General features: G+C 41.2%; 1 protein-coding gene across 1 annotated transcript in view; it reads right to left on the bottom strand.

Annotated features, from left to right (window-relative positions):
- Positions 1-22385, bottom strand: part of kcnq1.2 (potassium voltage-gated channel, KQT-like subfamily, member 1.2) — a 480582-nt gene that overhangs the window by 160169 nt on the left and 298028 nt on the right. The window contains exon 15 of the mRNA XM_059652242.1: positions 573-648. Coding sequence (XP_059508225.1) covers positions 573-648 — 76 coding nt within the window. The remainder of the gene's footprint in view (positions 1-572; positions 649-22385) is intronic.

Consider the following 22385-nt stretch of genomic DNA (forward strand, 5'->3'; position numbering starts at 1 on the left):
TTACAAGAGGCAATGGCCTAATGGTATCATCACTGGACTGTTAATCCAGACACCCAGGTAATGTTCTGAGGGCCCAGGTAATATTTTGGGGATTCAGGTTCTAAATCTGCCATGGTAGATGGTGGAATTTGAATTCAACAAAAATCCAGAATTAAGAATTAAGAGTTTAAAGATGACTATGAAACCATTGTCAATTGTAGGAAAAATCCATCTGGTTCATTAATGTCCTTTCGAGAAGGACACTGCCAACCTTACCTCATCTGGCCTACAGCCAGATCCACAGCAACATGGCTGACTCTTAACTGCCCTCTGGAGTGGCAATATTTGCTGGCCTAGCCAATGACACCTTCATCCCATGAACAAATAAAATATTTTAAAACTAGTTGACCCTTCCAGGTGATAATGTTGTATGTCACACCACTTTGCAGAAGTATTGAGCTATGTATAAAGCCGAAACATAATTTGATATTTTCCAAATGGCACATAACTTAAGCACTTCTATTTCTTTTTCATTAGGTCCACCAAAGCCATTGTCTTTTTTTTATGTTGGTGAACTGAATATTACTTCTCACCTGAAATCTTCTCCTGGCAACAAAATATTGCATTCGTCGAATAACCTTTATGGCAGCTCTGTGTGCTTCTGATAATCTGCAAGACAGTGGGGGACAAAAGTTCCATTTAATGCTTTCCAGTGAAACAGTCGATAAATACATTGGTTGGGACGGAACCAAACCATGTAGACTGGATAGTGTCAAGCTCCACTGGGTTGAATTATAAAAGTTAGTGCAGATATAATCAACTATAATGCACTTGGGATAGAGAAAGAAAGAACAGGACATGAAAAGGATAACATAGGTGTTATCCAAACCATTACCATCAAATATTTCCGAAGCTTGAGTATTCATTACCAATGAATTCCCCACATTTTCTCGTAAGTAGCAAGAACCACTTCATCGTTCATCAAATTTTCTATTCCATTTATTTAGGTGGGATTTATTTTCCATAGAATGACTCAAATCATTACAAATAAACAACTTGTACCTATCCAGTGAAGTATACACATGAAACGTTACTTTGATCCAAGTACAGCTTTTCTCTAAATATGGATTAAAGTTTACTGGAGCCAAGTTTGAAATCACTAAGGCATGATTTTTTTTCTGAAAATAGGTTTGATAGTTGGTCCACAGATATCCTACATTATCTTGCCATCTTCAATTTTAACCTGTTCAAAGGGTCATCTGAAGCAATTGGGATCTTGTTTTAAATGTGCAGATCAGTGTCCAATGGCATTTTGTTGACCTAATTAATTTCATTGATTTCCTTCTGTGAGGAACAGCGTGAGTGTCCAAATTACCCTCAAGTAATCCCAGAAAGTAAAATTATCAAAACTGGGAAATGAGACTACTGTTCTGACTCATCTTGTACACATCAAAATGGAAGATTAGTATGCACATCCAAGTACTACTGGGTTTTCTCTCAGGGATACTTCACATTGTTGAGTGCTCGCAATTTTTTTTATTTCTTGGCTTTCACCCAAAACTTTGCTTCCATCAGCCAGCCAGCTACTTTCTTCCATTATTTTGGGTTAGCAGCAATTCTCTGGAAAAATGTAGATGTACTTAGTGTACTGCTGACCTGTGTAATCATGTTAACTCTACATGTGCTGCAAGTGCCTTTGAGTGTAGTCTGTGGCAGGCATTAAGGTCATGGTGTCAGAATGGTGGAGCTGAAAATGTATGGATTTTCAGACCTTCAAGGACCAGTTATTGAAAGAAAAAGCTAGAAAGACAAATAGTCTGCAACTCTGAAGTACTGCGTGAGTCAAAATTGTTGTGCATTTTTCATTCTATGCTGCTGTGGATATGAAAGGAAACATGATACAGAATCAGAATTATTTCCACTCTCAGTGACAAAACTATAAATTGCTACAGAAATGCTGGGAAAGATGTGCTACAAGCCATACTGCAGCCTAGGCTTTACACACTACAGAATATCCAAACAGAAGCGGTTTTGTAGATTTTGAAAACACCTTCTTTGCACCCTTATTAATATTACTTATAAACAGAATTTATTCTGTATCAAATGTCAAGTCAAGTCCAAATAATTAATTAGCATATGACTGAATCGATAGAATTAGCTTAATCCTATGCATTTGGACAACTGAAAGATAATCTCATCAGAGGGAGGACTGTTTTAGAAACAAAGGATCTTGCCATGAGATTACATCTGCTGAGAAAGGAGACAAGAAGGACATTTTTGCAGGTCTTGCTGATTTCCGGGTGAATACTATTTCAAAGTAAATGAGAATGGGAGATCACATCAGTATCTATATAGAGAGTTCTATGTTGCCTCAGTTTCAGCTTGAATGTTAAAAAGAATAGTTGAAAAAGGAAGTTTGAAGAAATTGACAACTCTTCCAAATTGGCCTGGAAGTATGGTAGCCATGGGAATAAAAGGAAAATTTAGAGTATCCATACAGTTAAAGGATTGCAACAAAACTCTGAAGAGATCACAATACCACAATACAATCACTGAAAAACTTTTGCTACATCTTGCCAAGGCAAAGTTCTTCACTAGGCTCTAAGTGGAGGATAGTTACTGCTAAGTGAAGTTCCTCAAAGCAGCCATTTTCTAACTACATTCTGGATATCATTTAGTATAGGTAGTAGTTACACAGTAGCATTTCCACTGCTTCAGAAAGTATCATCGCAGACAGCGTGATATTTATAATCATGAAGGGAATCAAGGGTTATGGGGATGAGATAGGAAGGTGGATCTGAACATTATCAGATTAGCCATGATCTCTTTGAACGGTTGGAGCAGACTAATTAGGCTGGATGGCCTCTCTCTGCTCCTACATCTTATGATGATAGTTATCTTCCTGCCAGGTATTATGGACAACCTGCTAGTCTGTGGATGTGGAGACACAATGGAAGAAGCCATTGCAGACCATGGTCAGAATCTGGTGTAACTACTAGAGAGAGATTTTTAGATGAACTTGAAGTTGAACAAGAAAAGGTGCTAAGTTCAAGGAAACAGGTTGCTTAGTTACAGCAATAGGACTTCACCAGGATCCTGTCAAAGAGAACTGTCCAGGGACGCAGCAACCAAAAGGTGTGAAAGCAATGCAATTGTTTGTTGGATTCATGAGCTATTTATCAGATTTCCCGTTTAATTTGACATCAAATTAAATGTATGAACCTCTATTCATGTTAACTGTTAAGGGCATACAGTGGTACTGGGACACTGAGCAAAAAGCAGCATTCACAAGAATGAAACAACCAGTGATGACAATGCCAGTGTTGAGGTAATACAATGATGAAGTTACCTTGTAATCCAGCACTTGCAACAACCATTATGAAGCAAGGAAAACTAGTTATATTTACATCCAGGCTGTAAACACAAAGTGAATTATGTTATTGCTCAGATAATGAAAGAGTGTTTGGCTATTGCCTTTGTTTGTAAGCCTTTTAATTAATGTCTGTTCAGGAGAGCCAAAGTGACAGTGGAATCCGTCCATAAGCCATTTCAAGACATTCTCCTCAAACTACTTCTAGCTGATCCAACGCATCTGCAAGGAATGTTACTTTATTTGTAGAGATATCATCTGGACATTGCATGCTAGCAAGGGAAACAGATATACATTGCCAACATGCTACCGAGAACAGCACTCTTTATAAAGGATGATAAGACAGAGTGTGAAACCTTCCAGATTCAATGAGCTTGACAAGCTCTGGAAGTTATCAATGCAGCAGAGACATGAATCTGAAAAATTAATATCTGGCTCTAAACAAGCAAGCTATGTAACACAATACAGCTCTTTAAGTGGTGCAGGAGGTAGTGATGAAAAGATGGCCTGAAAATAGCAATGATATACCTGTTCTTATTGGACATTGGGTATACAGAGATCAATTGACAGCCCAGGATGACATTGTATGCAAGGGAATAGAGTGATTATCCCCAAGGAGCGAAAACGAAAATGCTGAAACATCCATTCAAGTATCAAGGAAGTAGGTCTAGTCTGAGGGAGGCAGGAGAAGTACTCAACTACACAAACATGAGAAATTAGATTAGAACAGCCAGTGCACTACCTGTAACAAATAATAAGCTGAAGAACTGTTTATAACTCGTGACATTCCAGTCAGAACAAGGATAAAGCTTGGTGTAGTCTTCTTTACATTCACAGGAAATTATTCCTGAAAGTACACTTCAGTTGTTATGACATTCCAGACATAACAATAAATGATATTGGCTCTCGATTCATGAGTGGTGAATTCAACCACTACCCAATGGCAGCCACCCCATCCTCAGTGAAATGGAAAGGCCGAAGTGCCTTTGAAAATCACGAAAGAGATCACTTAAAAAAAATCGAACAAATTGAGCACAAACTTATATGAGGCAATCATTGATTGGAGAAATATGCCTACTGAAGGCTTGGAAAGTAATCTAGCCCAATGCCTAACTTCACATTGCACTCAAGTTACTCTTGCAATCATGAAAAAAACTAATGAAAACATTATCAGTAAAAAGCATTAGTGGCAAAATGAAAGTGCAACAACTGCCAACTTTCACCTTGACAAAATTTTCAAATCACCGCCAGAGCTGACCATTAGAGAGCCAGAGTGCAAGCAGTCAATACACTAAACACTTGCAACAGAAGTCAGTTCATGTGGCAACTGGGGACCTGTGTAAAGCAATTGTTGCCTCAATTCTATCCAATGAATATGAATGAGTTGATACAAATGACACAGCTGCAAACAAATAGATAAGCTGTTCCTCGAGTACAAGCTGACTGGGGAGAAATGATATCACTTCCCACAAAGTACAAAATATCAATCAGACTCAGAGATTCACTATTCTGTAGCAACAAAAATGAATCAGCAATAACACATCAACAGCATCTGTCGTAGGATGTACATTCTCCGGAGAAGGAAAATCAACCCTTAAATAAGCAGGTATCAGAGGAACAATCAACAATTTACCCTAGGAGTTTTGAGAAGATTTGTAGCTCAGGTTGAGGTTCTGGATGTGAGTTTCCTTGATTAGCTGGAAGGTTAGTTTTCAGACGCTTCGTCACCATTCTAGGTAACATCATCAGTAAGCCTCCGATGAAGTGCTGGTGTTATGTCCCGCTTTCTATTCCCGGGACATAACACCAGCGCTTCATCGGAGGCTCACTGATGATGTTACCTAGAATGGTGACGAAACGTCTGAAAACTAACCTTCCAGCTCAGCGAGCAAACTCACATCCATTTACACTAGGAATTTGAAGACCTGCATAATTTAAAGACAATGCATACACTGCATTAGCAGAGGCTGATGGAAGTGGAACTGACTAGCGTTTACTCACAGTTTTGTTGGTGAATAATGAAGTTTTAAAACATATATCTATGGGGAGCTTACATACTTCGTAACTGAAAATGAAAATGCTTGCAATTTGTTTTTAACAAGAAATAGAATGTTTGGAGGAAAGTAGCTGTTTGTGGCATACTTGCAGTCTTGTTGTAGTCATGTAACTTTTACCTTCGCTTTAGATGGCTTTTTTTTGCAGTCTGTGGCAGCCATTAAACACACATCACTTGAAACAACGTGCAGATGATGCCAGGGGTTAAAATTGCCACATCTGACAAATATCACCTTGAATTTGTCTGGGGATTATGAAGTCACTCACCCACAGTTAAAGTTCCACACGTAGAACCACCATTACACAAAGAGATATTGTCACTGAAATTGAGTGTCAGATGTTTTTGATATACATAAATTTATATATATATGATACATTTACATCACATCTTCAAGAATAACTTATGGGCAAAATTGCCATCATTCATGTTGAAGTGATACACTTATAAAAATTGGCTGAGATAAAAAAACTGTATTTGACTCAACTATACAGTCTATTGTATCTTCTCCATATCATGCTAAATAAGATGAATCATTGCATAAATGATGAAAAGATACATTTCTGGACATCGTCAATTGCTAGGCACACACTGTCACAGATCTGATATTTTCATGTAAAATATAAAGGCATAAATGCACTCAAAACACATTATAATTTTGTACCAAAGAACTCAAAGCAAAACAAATTTCTTAAAATTAGTTAGGTTTTTCCACTTAATTATTAATTTCAACATCAAATAATTCTGCATGGTGTAATAATTTAAAGAGCAAAAGAATCATCATTTTGAAAATGTATCATTGGACAGAATCACAGAATCCCTACAGTGTGGAAACAGGCCCTTCAGCCCAACAAGTCCAAACCGACCCAATGTGTATCCCACCCAGACCCTTGCCCCATAACTTAAATATATTTGAGATGAATAATATGTGGTATCATTTATGAATAGAAATTATTTCGCACCCAGAAACCTTCATTTTATTTTGCTGACCGAAGGATTGGGTAGCTGAACAAGATGGACTAAAGGATTCCCTATCTATTATTTTAACCCTGACTTGATGGTGATAAGAACAATTTAGTTGAAGAGATAGACAGAATTCTGAAGTGGCAAACTAATCAGCCTTTGCATGCTTGGATGCTATCAAGTTTGTAAACACGTATATGAGATGAAGAATAGTCTAGCAATTTGACCCTTCAGAAACTTCTTTGCTATTTATTTTTGACTCTTACTTCCTGCTGGTGAGGCTATTTCAATTGGATTTAGATGGGAACAGTGAAGTAATATGTCTCTGAGGTTCAGGAGTTAAAAATTCCAAATGCACAATTTCACCTCTGCAACACAACGCATGTACTGAGTAAACATTTGTGTGAATGGTTAACAAGGAATTCCTTTGCTTTTATTACATGCAAGGATGTCAACTGCAATTTATCAAATCTTTTTTACTGAAATATTTAGATAGAATTTTCAAAAATTTTAGCGTTCTGCCATATACTTTGTTTAAAAACTATTTAGTGGAGAATAGGAAAAAGAATTTAAACAGAACAAGTGGCTTATGTTTAGCAATGGAGGCAATAAGTTCAAACAAATATGTCTAATTGTTGTCTGGAAGACTTAATCTTTTGTTGTTAGAATTTTCATTGTGGTTTTTTCAGAAAATTGATTGTCCAAAACAGACCAGAATCCACTATAAGTAGCGTTCCACCTTATACCTCTGAAATAATCCTCTGAGTTTTGTTTTCAAGTTTAAAGAAAACCACTGAAGGCTTAAGTAGGAACAGGTGTTGACTGCTAGAGGGAAAAGTGGATTAGACTGGATTAGCGGATGCATAAATTATTGTTACAGTTGAAAAGAATTTTGAAGTATTTATTGACTTCAGAAGATGGATCGTTGTGGCACAGGCAAACTATGTCTAAAATCATGAACTTTACATTAATACCATCTAACACATGTTTCTTATTATTCTATTAGCTTTTCTAACAAATCTTTTTTTTCTCCTTTTCCTGTAGGCATTTAGGGAACAAGTTGGATATGGTATCAGAAAGGGCATGGGGGATTGTGATGTGTGATATTCATTGCACAATTATTGTTCTGGCAGTTCATTGATAGAAATTTCTAATCAACCTGGTTAGCAGTGTCATTATGTACTTCTGGAGCACGTAGAACTTGAGCCCAGGCTTCCTGCTCCAGTGGTAGGGACATTACCACTACACTGCAAGAGGTCTTATGTCGAGTACCTTCCACAGACCAACACCTCCCAGATGGAACTTTGTTCTTGAGAGATATTTTTTATCAACTTTTCTAGAGATATTATGACACTCCTCTGGAACAGGCAGGACTTAAACGCAAGCCTCCTGGTCCAGGCAGGACACTACTACTGCACCACAAGAGCCTATCCAGCTCATTTATGTGGTCACAGTCTGAAACCGGTGCTAAGTATGCTGTCAATAGCTGTACATCTGACAGAAGGCACAAAATCTTGAAATTCTGCAGAAGTGCCAGTACTACTTAAAGCAAACCTGTACCTCTTACAAGGGAGAAGGGTTTTTCTGGAACAGGTGCTGTATTACATTGCCAGAGTAAATTGGATTTGAAAACGACACAGAACAGCACGATCTGGCAAAGAGCAGGCATCAAGGTTCTATGATGCAGCACTGGAGGCTGTGGCAATTGAAGTGGAAATAACAATATGAGTTCTTCATGTATAAGAAGCCAGGAGGTCCTCATAATAAACTTTGAGAAGGCAAAGGAAGAGGTTAGCTCTCTCACTGGTCAGGGTGTAGCCCTGATGACATGAACACAATGTTGAACAAAGCTCAATGTTCTCACAGGAGTGCTTAAAGTTACTGAATAATCATCAAATTATGCATGACATCATGGAAGCATAGAAGGCTCCTACAAAGTTATGGCATACGAGAATGCCACTGATGTTTTATTTTTCTACCAAAGTGAAAAACTTGACATTTTCCCACATTTTACTCTATCTGTGGACTTTGAGCCAGTCACTCTATTTACAACTGTCTGCAATTTCTTCATGTGTTCTTCGCAATGCATGTTCTGACCCATCTTAGTCATCTATGACTCTAGCTACTCTGCCTTTGTTCCCCTCATCTAGGTTTTTAATGTAAATTATAAAATGCTGTGCCCCACCCTGCCCAAGCTCAGACACTTTAGAACTCGCTTATTGCATCCTGCCAGTCAAACCAACATCCATTTATGCATAATCTGTTTTCTGCCAGCCAGCCAATCTTCTATCCATGCTGATATGTTACCCCTAAAATTATACACTTTTATTTTCTGCAATAACCTTTGATGTAGTACCTTGTTAAATGCCTTCTAGAAATTCTTAAGTATATCTACAGGATCCCCTATTCAGTACAAGCCGCTCTTTCAAAGAATTCCAATAAATTAGCGGAACATAATTTGCCTTTGATGGAATCATGTTGGCTGTTCCTGATTACCTTGAGTTTCTCAAAAGGTGGTTATAAACTCCTTAATCATTAATCAACATGTTCCCCATAACAGACATCAAGTTAACTTGTTTCCTGCCTTCCTTCTTAAATAGAGGAGTGATATTTCCAATTTGATAGAACCTTGCTCCAATATGGGGAATTTTGAAAAACAAACACCAAAGCAACCTACTATGTAATTAGCAAACTCTTTAAAGACTCTAGGATGAAACTGATGTGGACCCAGAGACTTGTCAGCCCCAGCATCATCAGTTTGTTTAATATCATTTCCCTCGTGATAGCAATTTCAATGAGTTCTCTTCCTGCTACTTCCTTATTTCTGGGTGTTACTGGACTATTTCTTGCATCCTATATAGTAAACATACAAGCAAAATATATCTCCATTTTATTTGTCATTTCTTTATTATCAACTATTAACTATTCATTCTTGCTTTCTAGGGGACCAACACTCACTTTACTTACTTTTCCCTCTTTTAAATACCTGAAGAACCACCTGCTATCTGTTTTTATATTCTTAGCAAGCTTCCTCTAATGCTTTAACTTATTCCTCCTGCTTAAGCTTTAGATTATTTTCATCCAACAATCCATCTGCTCTCATCATCTGGAACTCCTTGACCGTTTGTTTTCTCAATCGTATTCTGCTTCATTAGCAAAATCTATCAACACCCGACCCCCTGCCATGATCAGAACCGGCCTCCATGAGTAAATACATCCCCTGCAATTAGAATGCCTGCCCAGAGTCATACAACACGGAAACAGAACTTTTGGTCCAACTCTTCCATGCCAACCAAGTTTCCCAAACTAAACTAGTCCCATCTCTTTGCATTTCACCCATATCTATTTAAACCTTTCCTATTCACGTACCTGTCCAAATGGCTTTTAAATGTTGTAACTGTATTTGCATCTATCACTTATTCTGACAGTTCATTCTACATACGAATCACCCTCTGTGTGAAAAAGTTGTCACTCAGGTCCCTTTTAAATCTTTCTCCTCACACCTTAAAATTATGTATCCTAGTTTTAAACTCCCCAACTCTAGGGAAAATACTTTTGTTATTCACCTTATGCTCCTCATGATTTTATTAACCCTTATAAGGTCACCCCTGAGCCTCCTCTGCTCCGGTGAAAAGTGCAGCTTATCCAAACTCATTGTATAACTTAAATCCTCCAGTTTCAGTAATATCCTTGTAAATCTTTTCTTCATCCTCTCCAATTTAACAGTAACCTTCTTTTAGCAAGGTGACCAGAACTGTACACAGTACTTCAAAAGTGGCCTCAGCAATGTCATGTACAACTGTAACATGACATCCCAAATCCTAAACTCAATGGTCTCAAACACAAACGGAAGTGGGCCAAATGCCTTCTTTAGCAGTCAATCTACCTGTGATGCAACTTTCAATGAACTATGTGGCTGAACGCCTTGATCTCTCTATTGTACAAAAGTCGGTGGGCTTGAAATGGACATCAGTTTGATGGCACCCGCATGGGCCCCAGCTATGCCTGCCTCTTTGTAGGTTACGTGGAACAGTCCCTCTTCCGCACCTACACAGGCCCCAAACCCCACCTCTTCCTCCGGTACATTGATGACTGTATCGGCGCCGCCTCTTGCTCCCCCGAGGAGCTCGAACAGTTCATCCACTTCACCAACACCTTCCACCCCAACCTTCAGTTCACCTGGGCCATCTCCAGCACATCCCTCACCTTCCTGGACCTCTCAGTCTCCATCTCAGGCAACCAGCTTGTAACTGATGTCCATTTCAAGCCCACCGACTCCCACAGCTACCTAGAATACACCTCCTCCCACCCACCCTCCTGCAAAAATTCCATCCCCTATTCCCAATTCCTCCGCCTCCGCCGCATCTGCTCCCACGATAAGACATTCCACTCCCGCACATCCCAGATGTCCAAGTTCTTCAAGGACCGCAACTTTCCCCCCACAGTGATCGAGAACGCCCTTGACCGCGTCTCCCGTATTTCCCGCAACACATCCCTCACACCCCACCCCCACCACAACCGCCCTAAGAGGATCCCCCTCGTTCTCACACACCACCCTACCAACCTCCGGATACAACGCATCATCCTCCGACACTTCCGCCATTTACAATTCGACCCCACCACCCAAGACATTTTTCCATCCCCACCCCTGTCTGCTTTCCGGAGAAACCACTCTCTCCGTGACTCCCTTGTTCGTTCCACACTGCCCTCCAACCCCACCACACCCGGCACCTTCCCCTGCAACCGCAGGAAATGCTACACTTGCCCCCACACCTCCTCCCTCACCCCTATCCCAGGCCCCAAGATGACATTCCACATTAAGCAGAAGTTCACCTGCACATCTGCCAATGTGGTATACTGCATCCACTGTACCTGGTGCGGCTTCCTCTACATTGGGGAAACCAAGCGGAGGCTTGGGGACCGCTTTGCAGAACACCTCCGCTCAGTTCGCAACAAACAACTGCACCTCCCAGTCGCAAACCATTTCCACTCCCCCTCCCATTCTCTAGATGACATGTCCATCATGGGCCTCCTGCACTGCCACAATGATGCCACCCGAAGGTTGCAGGAACAGCAACTCATATTCCGCCTGGGAACCCTGCAGCCTAATGGTATCAATGTGGACTTCACCAGCTTCAAAATTTCCCCTTCCCCTACTGCATCCCTAAACCAGCCCAGTTCGTCCCCTCCCCCCACTGCACCACACAACCAGCCCAGCTCTTCCCCTCCACCCACTGCATCCTAAAACCAGTCCAACCTGTCTCTGCCTCCCTAACCGGTTCTTCCTCTCACCCATCCCTTCCTCCCACCCCAAGCCGCACCCCCATCTACCTACTAACCTCATCCCACCTCCTTGACCTGTCCGTCTTCCCTGGACTAGCCTATACCCTCCCTACCTCCCCACCTATACTCTCTCCACCTATCTTCTTTTCTCTCCATCTTCGGTCCGCCTCCCCCTCTCTCCCTATTTATTCCAGAACCCTCACCCCATCCCCCTCTCTGATGAAGGGTCTAGGCTCGAAACGTCAGCTTTTGTGCTCCTGAGATGCTGCTGGGCCTGCTGTGTTCATCCAGCTTCAAATTTTAAAGTCAACAATAATTTGCATTATCTACTGCTTTATCAGTTAAATCTGGTAGCTGAATAAAATAACTTAGTGAAAGAGAGAATACATCACAGCGTAATGACACATATGTAGAAGGATACTTACATACATTTAATCAGGCTCTTAAAACAAACGTAGAGGCAGAGGGGCTACAGAAATCAGAGAAAACTGTGTTTTGTTGATGCCTCCCTCCATTTTTCGAACATGTGCCTTCTGTATGGTGATACTGACATGACCAGCAGTATTGGGAAGCCATTTGAGTTTGTGAAACGGCCACAGGTACAAGTATGCAAGGACATTGAATTTTGATAGTATTATATGGCCCAAAGGCTAGTCAGAAATGTCAGTTACTCAGAGGATGCGGCTACACAGTGGAAGGTTGGAGTTGGAGGGATTTAAAGGTTTGAAAATAGGATGCAAGCTGACAACTTAAATAGTGCAAATGGCAAGCCTAAGCATATCGGCTCCTAAAAACTGCCATCAGGGAGACATGGATTTCCTTTGCCCTTTTTCTCACTGCCATTTCACTCCATCCCTCTTTTAGGTTTTCTCATCAAGCAGTTCAGACACTCCAGCCGTGATGAAGGCTGGCCAACACATTCACCAGTCTCTCCTTTCCCAAACTACCGACCATTCCTAATCAGATAGTGAACCCTGAGGCAGCTACTTAACTGGCCATCTTGTAAAAATCTGTCTATGAAGGTGCACTGCTCTGCTGGCTGGACTGCGGACTCAAAAGCATAAAATATTCCATGTCCAGAAAAATCAACAATAAAGGCTATTTCTTTAAACCATCAACAAAAAAAAATTAACCTCACTATTATTCTACTTTTGGGAGGGTTCTCTTAGTTTAATTCCTGTTTAAATACTCACATCCAACATATTCCTCAGGATTGGAAGAAAGGAATTTTTTTAAAATCAACTTGTGGAACGTGGACATCACTGATGGACCAGCATTTGTTACCGTTCCTAGTTGCCCTTGAGAAGGTGGTGATGAGCTGCCTTCTTGAACCATGGTAGTATATGTATTGTAGGTTTACCCACAACGCCCTCAAGGTGGGAATTCCAGGATTTTGAATTAATAACAAGAAGGAACAACGATATATTTTGAAGTCCGAACGGTGAGTGACTTGGAGGGATGTACAGCTTCCCACATATCTGCTGCCCTTGTTCTTCCAGATGGAAGTGGTCACGGGTTTGGAGGGTGCTGTCAAAGGATCTACATTCGGCAGTACATCTTGTAAGTAATACATATTGCTGCTAATGAGTGTCAGTAGTGGAGGGAGTGGATGTTTGTGGACATGTTGCCAATCAAGTGGGCTGCTTTGTCCAGGATGGTGTCAAGCTTCTGGATGTTTTGGAGCTGCAATCATTCATGCAAGTGGAGAGTATTCCATCACACTCCCGACTTGTGCATTGTAGATGATGGACAGGCTTTGGGAGTTAGGAGTGGGAGGTGGGGGAGGGGCATACAGTGTGTTACTTGCTGCAATGTTCCTAGTCTCTGACCCATAGCCAGACTGATTATGTGGTGATTCCAGTTCAGCTCCTGGTCAATTGTCATTGCCTGGCATTTCTGGGATGCAATGTTACTTACAACTTGTTAGCCTATGCCTGCATATTGTCCATATCTTGTTGCATTTGAACAGAGGCTGCTTCAGTATCTAAGGAGTTGTAATTGTGCTGAACATTGTGCAATCATTGGCAAACATCCAGACTTCTAACCTTAAGATGGAGGGAAGTTCATTGATGAAGCAACCGAAGATGGTTAGGTCCAGGACACTACCCTGAGGTACTCATGTACAGATGTCCTGGGACTGAAATGACTGACCTCCAATACTACCTTCCAATGTGCTACATATGTCTCTAACCAGCAGAGAGTTTGCCCCCGAATCACATTGATTCCAGTTTTGCTGGGGCTCCTTGATGTCACACCCAGTTGAATATGTCCTTGATATCAAGGGTTGTCGCTCTAACCTCTCCTCTCAAATTCAGGTCTTCGTCCACGTTTGAACTAAGGGGGAATAATCAGGAGCTGAGTGGTCATGACAAAACCCAAATTGGGCATCTCCGAGCAGGTTCTTGCTGAGCAGGTGCTTCCTGATAGCACTGTTGAGAAACCTTCCATCACTGTACTAAGATTGAGAGTAGATTTGTGGGGCAGTAATTCCCCAATTGGATTTGCCCTGTTTTTAGCATACACAACATACCTAGGAAATTTTTCGCATTGACAAGTTGATGCCAATGTTGTAACTGTACTGAAACAGCTTGGCTGGGGTGCGGCAAGTTCTGGAGCAGAGCTTAAATGTGATCTATTGGTTGTCGGATAGTTTGGCTCTACTTATCACTTGCTGCTTATGCTGTTTGAAATTCAAGTAATTGTGTTTGGTAGCTCCACCAGTTTGACAACTCATTGTGAGGTATCCTTGGTGCTGCTCTTGGCATGTCTCCAGCATTCTCCATTGAAGTAGGGTTGCCACCAGCTTGATGGTAATGTTTGAGTCGGGGCCATGCACAGCCGTAAGATTGCAGGTTGTGTTGGAGTACAATTCTGCTACTGTTGATGCCCCACAATGCCTCAAGGATGGCCAGTCTTGAGCTGCTAGATCTGTTTGAAGTTTGTCCCTTTAAGCACAGTGGTAGTGCCACACAATACGATGGAGGGTACTCTCAATGTGAAGGCAGGTCTTAGTCTCTGCAAGAACTGTGTGGTGGTCCATCTTCCATGGACAGGTACATCTTCAGCCGGCAGACTGATAAGGATGATTTTTCCCTTTCGTTGGTTCACTTACCACCTGCTGCAGACACAGTCTAGCAGCTTTATCATTTAGGACCTGATCAGCTCGATTAGTAGTACTGCTGTTGAGCCACTCCTGGTGGTAGAAATCACCCAGAGTACATTTTGTGCCCTTGTTTTGATCAACATGAAAGAATACAGATTCCTCAGCTGAGGGAAGATGGTATGTGGTAATCAGCAGGGGGTTTCTTGGCCAAGTTTAATCTGAGGTCATGGGTCTTCATGGGGTCCGGGGACAACTCCCTCCCAACTATGCCACCACATTTTGCTGGATCTGTCCTACCGCTGGACAGGACATATCCACGTGACAGTTGCGTCCGGAACATTATCTATAAGGTATGATTTCATGAGAATTGCTACATCAGGTTCTCCCAATTTTGTCACTAGACCCCAGATATTGATCAGGAGGACTTTACAGGGTCAATAGTGCTCTTTCTGCCGTTATTTTTTCTGTTGCCTAGCGCAATGCCAGGTGGTCTGTCTGGTTTCATTTCTTTGTTGAGACTTTGGAGCAATTGGTACAGCTGAGTGGCTTGCTCAGCCATTTCAAAGGGCAGTTGAGAGCTAACTGCATCTTTGTCAGTGTATGTATCATGTAGGCAAGAACAGGTAAGAATGGCATATTTCCTTCCCTGAAGGACAGATGGGGTTTCCCTTGCAATGGCTTTGTGGTCATCATTAGATTCTTAATACTAAATTCTTTCATGGAATATAAAATATTGCACTGGTAAAAGTACTTTTTTGATATTGTAATACCATGTCAAGATAGCAAACGCATACTGGTGAGCATACTGGCTTCCTGCCAAATGAGATTCCTCTAACTGTGCTATAATTACTGAATATCTAAACCAATATTGAAAAATCAAAGTAACAGGACAGAAAAGTCAAATGCATATGAAAGTTCATAAATCCAAATAAAGAAATTTGTTTTTTGATGGAAGAGTCACTAATGGCATAACTCCAAAAATCTGAACAGCAATGCAATTAACATGCAGGCGACTGAGTTATTCTGGGTCTTCACCATGTAGATTAAAAGAGGTTAGTAAGCAAACTATGGTACAAATGAAAATGTTTATTTTCCATAAAGACAGGACCCTCCTACTAAATTATTTTTACAGGAGACAAGTAGCTGACTTATTCTGAAACATATGGTTTCAATTCATAAATAATTGGAGCTTCTCATGTGGAAGTATATCTATTCCATTTTATAGAAAGCAGCGAACAAAAGAAAGACATTGTGCCCTTTGTTTGTGCTTGAATGGTACAGACTTCAACGGAGGTAGCAGTATAGAGAATTGTAGTGTCATACAGCATGATAACAGACTTTTCGGTCCAACCAGTTCCTGCCGACCATAATCCCAAACTAAACTGGTCCCAGCGGCCTGTGCTTAGCCCATACACTCCAAACATTTCTTATTAATGTACTTATCTAATGTTGTAAGCATTGTAACTGTATCCATGTACATCTCTTTCTCTGGACTTTCAATCCACATATGAACCATTCTCTGTGTAAAAATATTACCCCCATGTCTTTTTTAAATCTTTCTCTTCTCACCTTAAAAATATGCCCCCTAGTCTTGAAGTGCCCTACCCGAGGGAAAATACACCTGCTATTCACCTTTTCTAAGCCCCTCAAGATTTTATAAACCTCTGCAAGGTCACCCCTCAATCTCCGATGCTCCATGAAAAATGTCACAGCCTATCCAATCTCTCCTTATAACTCCAGCCTTCCATTCTCAGCAGCATCTTGGTAAATCTTTTCTGAATCTTTTCCAACTTAATAATATCCTTTCTATAACAGGGCAACCAGAACTGGACACAGTACTCCAGAAAAGGCCTCACCGATGCCGTGTACAACCCATACCCCACTAGCTCATCATGGGTTGTTTCCCTACTGTCATCAATTTCAGATACCAAAGACGTAAAACTCTGAGCTGATCTGCCACTGCAGTTAGTGTTGGAGAACAGTAAATATTCACAGGGAGACAGTAGAAATGAAAATTTCTGTTGTTTTAAAATAGAGTTGGTGGTCAACTAGAATTATGGTGAGACTTGAGAAGAACATCCATAGAATTTCTGTACTAAATTATCCTAACTGGAGGACTACCATAGAAGGGAAATATGATGATTATTTTCTTTCTAGAATGAATGAACATCAGAATCTTATTTTAACAGTCAGTGACATACCATCATCCATAAACTGAACATGATGGTTAAAAGAAATTATCATAGAACGTACTAAGATTCAACAAGTTCACCATTTTTCACAAGCCCTTGTACAGAATGTCTCTTAAAATATTAGCAAACAGAATCCCATAGCCACTTGTTCTACAAAAGCCAGTACTTTAGCAGCTAACATGTTTTGAACAACATTTATTTCCTTAGTTTCATAAGCAATAGCCTACTCACTGATGCTCAGTTTGACTTCAAACAGCATTTATCTTGAGGTCTCATTGCAACAATATTCCAAACATTGATAATAGAGCTGAACTCCAGAGAAGAGACGAAATGAAAGTGACTGCCCTTGACATCAAAGCAGTATTTAAATGAATGGGACATAACTGACACCAGCAAATTTGAAATAATTGGGAATGAAGGAAAAACCTCTCTATTGATCCAACTCAGCTTGCATAAAGGAAGACAGTTATAGTTGTTGGAGGCCAATGCTCTCAGTTCCACAACTTTACTGCAGGAGTTTCTTAAAATTGTGTCCTAGGTCAATGTATCTTCAGGCACTGTATCAATAATCTTCCCTCAAATAAAGGAACGATGTTCACTGTAACTATTTAGTATTATTGACAACTCCTTAGATACTGCAATAGTTTGTGTCTATATGAGTGAACTTGGGATAACTTCTGGTTTAGGCTGATAAATGGCAAGCAGCCCCTATGTGTCATTCAACTGTTAGACAAGTGCAGGTCTGAGTAGTTAAGAACATCAATGGTCCAGATGGGTCTTTACAACAATTGCTATGTTTACTATTATTTCCAGAGATTTTAATTGATTTCAAATTTGACCATATGTCATGGTGGGATTTGAATCCCATGTCCCTAGAACATTAGTCTGAGGCTGTAGATTATCAGTCCAGTACATTACTACCAAGTCACTGCTTCCAGGTACTGGATGGAGAAAATACCCTCCATACCCAGGACCATCTGCAAAAGGACTTAGTGCCAGAAGGAGAAGACTTGCCACAGACTGGTCTCTCTGAAGGCAAGTAAAATTGGATCTAACCCGAGCCTCAGCTGAATTGGCAAAGATGCAGGAGGAAGCGCTCAGCTATGATTAAGGGTAGGGCATTTTAAACCATTATTCATGATGGCGAGCTATGAATGTTCTTTTGCAAGATGGATGCACTGTCTTCCTGGTACTCAGAAAGAACATGGCATTCCTGTACGTACGTAAGGAAACTACAATGGTGAAGGAATATTAACCACATCCATGGCTTTAATACACATTTTCATCACCATATTGGGGTGAGTGTAGCAAAAATAGTGAGGGAGCTAAAGGAGCAACAGGAGTACAGCACCCTTTTCCATTACAGTCAATTGGTTTGCTATCAATTATTAGCCAGGTGATATAAGAAACAAAAATATTGCAAATACTAAGCAGAATTGAGGGTGACAGTTCTGAAGTGTTAACTACGCTTTACAGATGTGTCCAACCTGCTGTGTATTTCCAGCATTTTCTGATTTTATTTGATATTTTAAAATATTTTGCTTTTGTTTCAATCAGCAAAGTGATAGTAGGTGTCACCAAGTAAAACTTACTCAGCAATAACCTGTCGTGCACATCATGGCACAAGCCTTGCAAAAACAAATGGGGGTAACAGAAACATAAGACTGTGAATGTCCTTTTGCTGTGGAGCTGTCAGCTGACATCTGGCCTTTGAGCAGCTGAGAACAGAGACTAGAAGACCTGATGGTGAACACTAAGGTGTCCTGGCATCAAACAGAAGCCTATTTGTTTTTCTCACTGTCTTTAGCTTGCTGATAGGCTTCACCTTTGCTCTGGGGGTATCTAGGCACAAAGCTGACAACTAATGGCTGCACACATTCTCCCATCTTCACCTTACCAAAAGGAAAGTGATATAGGAAATTTAAGAGCAGCACCTCCCATATTACTTTCCTGGGATTATTGCACATGCTTCTACTTGAGGCAAAGGCTCTGGTCCTTAGAGAAGTTCTGTAATTCAAGAGGCAACATTAAAAGATAAACAGAATAAATTTGCTCCTTTTCCATTTTGCGCTCAATGGGCACAGTCATTGGGTAGCTATGGACTGCAGGAAATTCAGCTGTGTTTCTCTTTGCTTGGCCTTAAATATTTTTAATTCTATCATGACTACTTTTTCTGTGAAATCTGGCAAAATTTATTAAAATATCTTAGTGATAGTAAATCCCATACCAATGGGATGAATTTCTGGCAGATTTCTACTTTAACTCCAGTGGGAGACAAATAAATTGCGTGGAAATGGGTGGAACTGGATATAACAGGTTCTGACCTGTGCTATGATTTACATTACATAACAACTACATTCAATTTAGCAGACAGCGTGATTTATGAGTTGGTAATGATTTGTTGATATCACATGTCCAAACTTCCATCAATACTGCTTCACATACAATTAATCACAATCATGTCTGTATAAAGTGGAAGTCCAGTACAGCAAGGTGCCACAGAAAATGTGGAAATGGATTTAAAGAGTCTAGTATGTACTTTCCACTGACTCAGCTTATTTCTGAATTAATTTTGGTTCATTTTAAACAGTAGCAGCAGGGTTTTCCAAATTAGATAGAGTAACAGAATGCAGGTGCATGGTCATATGTATGATCAATGCCACTGTACATATCAACAGGAAAAGACTTTGCCTTCTCAACAGCCCACCTGTTTGTAACTGGCAGCACAATATCAAGCGAGTGAATGCTCACTTTTCGAGGAGATGACATCATGATGTTTTCATTTGAAGCAGTTTTTTGTGTCAGCATTTCTTACTGAAAGACAAACAATTGATTGACTACAGGGAGATTAAGGATGCTCTCTGCAGCAATGGTTAATGGTATCTGAAGACGTCTCCAACTGAGTTTCACGATAACAAGGTCCATCAATTCTCTAGTCACCATTAAGCACACAGTGGAATGTTGAATATATGCATTACATACCTGAATAGTCAGTCTGAACGTGTGCCACAATGCACTATGAGGGACCCAAGTTGTGTATTGTCTACTGCACAACTCTTCCAAAGAAGGGTCTTTTATTAGACTACAGCAACTCTTTGTCACAATGTAGCACCTAAGAAAGTAGTAAGCTAGAAGTAAAAGTTTAGACTTCGTATGCTGATGCCAATGGAAAGTGCAGTGTTAATACTGTGTTAATACAAAGAACTCTTCCGGAGAGACCACTCTCTCCGTGACTCCCTTGTTTGCTCCACACTGCCCTCCAACCCCACCACACCCGGCACCTTTCCCTGCAACCGCAGGAAATGCTACACTTGCCCCCACACCTCCTCCCTCACTTCTATCCCAGGCCCCAAGATGACTTTCCATATTAAGCAGAGGTTCACCTGCACATCTGCCAATGTGGTATACTGCATCCATTGTACCCGGTGTGGCTTCCTCTACATTGGGGAAACCAAGCGGAGGCTTGGGGACCGCTTTGCAGAACACCTCCGCTCGGTTCGCAATAAACAACTGCACCTCCCAGCCGCAAACCATTTCCACTCCACCTCCCATTCTTTAGATGACATGTCCATCATGGGCCTCCTGCAGTGCCACAATGATGCCACCCGAAGGTTGCAGGAACAGCAACTCATATTCCGCTTGGGAACACTGCAGCCCAATGGTATCAATGTGGACTTCACCAGCTTCAAAATCTCCCCTCCCCCCACTGCATCCCAAAACCTGCCCAGTTCGTCCCCTCCCCCCACTGCACCACACAACCAGCCCAGCTCTTCCCCTCCGCCCACTGCATCCCAAAACCAGTCCAACCTGTCTCTGCCTCCCTAACCTGTTCTTCCTCTCACCCATCCCTTCCTCCCACGCCAAGCCGCACCTCCATCTCCTACCTACTAACCTCATCCCACCTCCTTGACCTGTTCGTCTTCCCTAGACTGACCTATCCCCTCCCTGCCTCCCCACCTATACTCTCCTCTCCACCTATCTTCTTTTCTCTCCATCTTCGGTCCACCTCCCCCTCTCTCCCTATTTATTCCAGAACCCTCACCCCATCCCCCTCTCTGATGAAGGGTCTAGGCCCGAAACGTCAGCTTTTGTGCTCCTGAGATGCTGCTGGGCCTGCTGTGTTCATCCAGCCTCACATTTTATTATCTTCCAAAGAATACTTGCCATATAACACAGGAAAGGAGCATCCAAAGGCATCAGGGAATTCGGCCAGAGAAACAATAACAATCTACATAGAATGTAAATTTGCAAGCTGCAAGACATCATTGCTTTAATTTTACAAAGCAAGTTTGCTCATGTTCCAGTGATTTAACAGTTCCACATATCTTTACCCCATTCCCCCCAAGGAGGATTCACGTCACATATAGATTTTTTTTTCCATTTGGATCAATTCATGCATTTTGAACATCTGATAAAACCATCTTCTAAGTCCTGTGAAGAACAATGTCGGCACACAGAATAACTCGAGTGTGACCATCCATAGCTTAAATCAAACATTCCAAGGCAGTATTAACACTGCACTTTCCATTGGCATCAGCATACGAAGTCTAAACTTTTACTTCTAGCTTACTACTTTCTTAGGTGCTACATTGTGACAAAGAGTTGCTGTAGTCTAATAAAAGACCCTTGGAGCACAGTGGCTAAGTTATCAAATTGAATTTCTGTACTTTGACAACTTTCGTACCTGCTGTATGACACTCCAGCAACGCTGTCTTTCTGCCACATACAGAAGGATCTTTATCGGCTGATAAGAGGGCATACATGTACTGCCTTTCTGACATACAGGATCAAAGCCGGATGCAAGCTATTCATACCCGCTGTGCTGGCACTGTTTCTGTATGGTCATTACTCTGATAGACCAAACTTATAACAGTATCAATAGGATCACTGGGATTCCTACGTAAAATAGTAAAACAAAAGTATTTGTAAAGTGTCTTTTGCAACCACAAGATAGCCCAGTAATTTACATATTACATTTGAGTTTTTCAGGCCTAGCTGCTTCGAGCCTGGAAGACAGACAGTTCATTTTAAACTGGTGCCCCAGGCCTATATGGCATCTGCCACATGTTGCATGATGGTTGCAATGACCATAAAGCCATCCATCAGGGTGCTGCATATATGGGTTGATGATTGATCAGCCATCTGTTGGTCTATGTCTTTTTAAATATCAAGCCCATGAGATCTGGTTCCTGAGGCTCTTTAGGCAAGAGGCAATGAATTCTGATCTTCTGGACAACAATACCCTGCTCCTCATATTCCACCCACAGCTACTCCTGACCACAATACGCTGTGTGCTGCCCTCCAGCTTGCTCTTTAATGTATCCTGGGTGGAGCAGGAAGTAATTGATGCAATGTTGGCAGAACTGGAAGCAAAACTAAAACTGGCTCTTCTGCTTCTTCCTCTTCTACATTGTACTCCTTGGCACATTCAATAAGCAAACT

The sequence above is a fragment of the Stegostoma tigrinum genome, chromosome 18 (genome assembly GCF_030684315.1).
Source record: "Stegostoma tigrinum isolate sSteTig4 chromosome 18, sSteTig4.hap1, whole genome shotgun sequence".
Classification (NCBI taxonomy): Eukaryota; Metazoa; Chordata; class Chondrichthyes; order Orectolobiformes; family Stegostomatidae; genus Stegostoma; species Stegostoma tigrinum.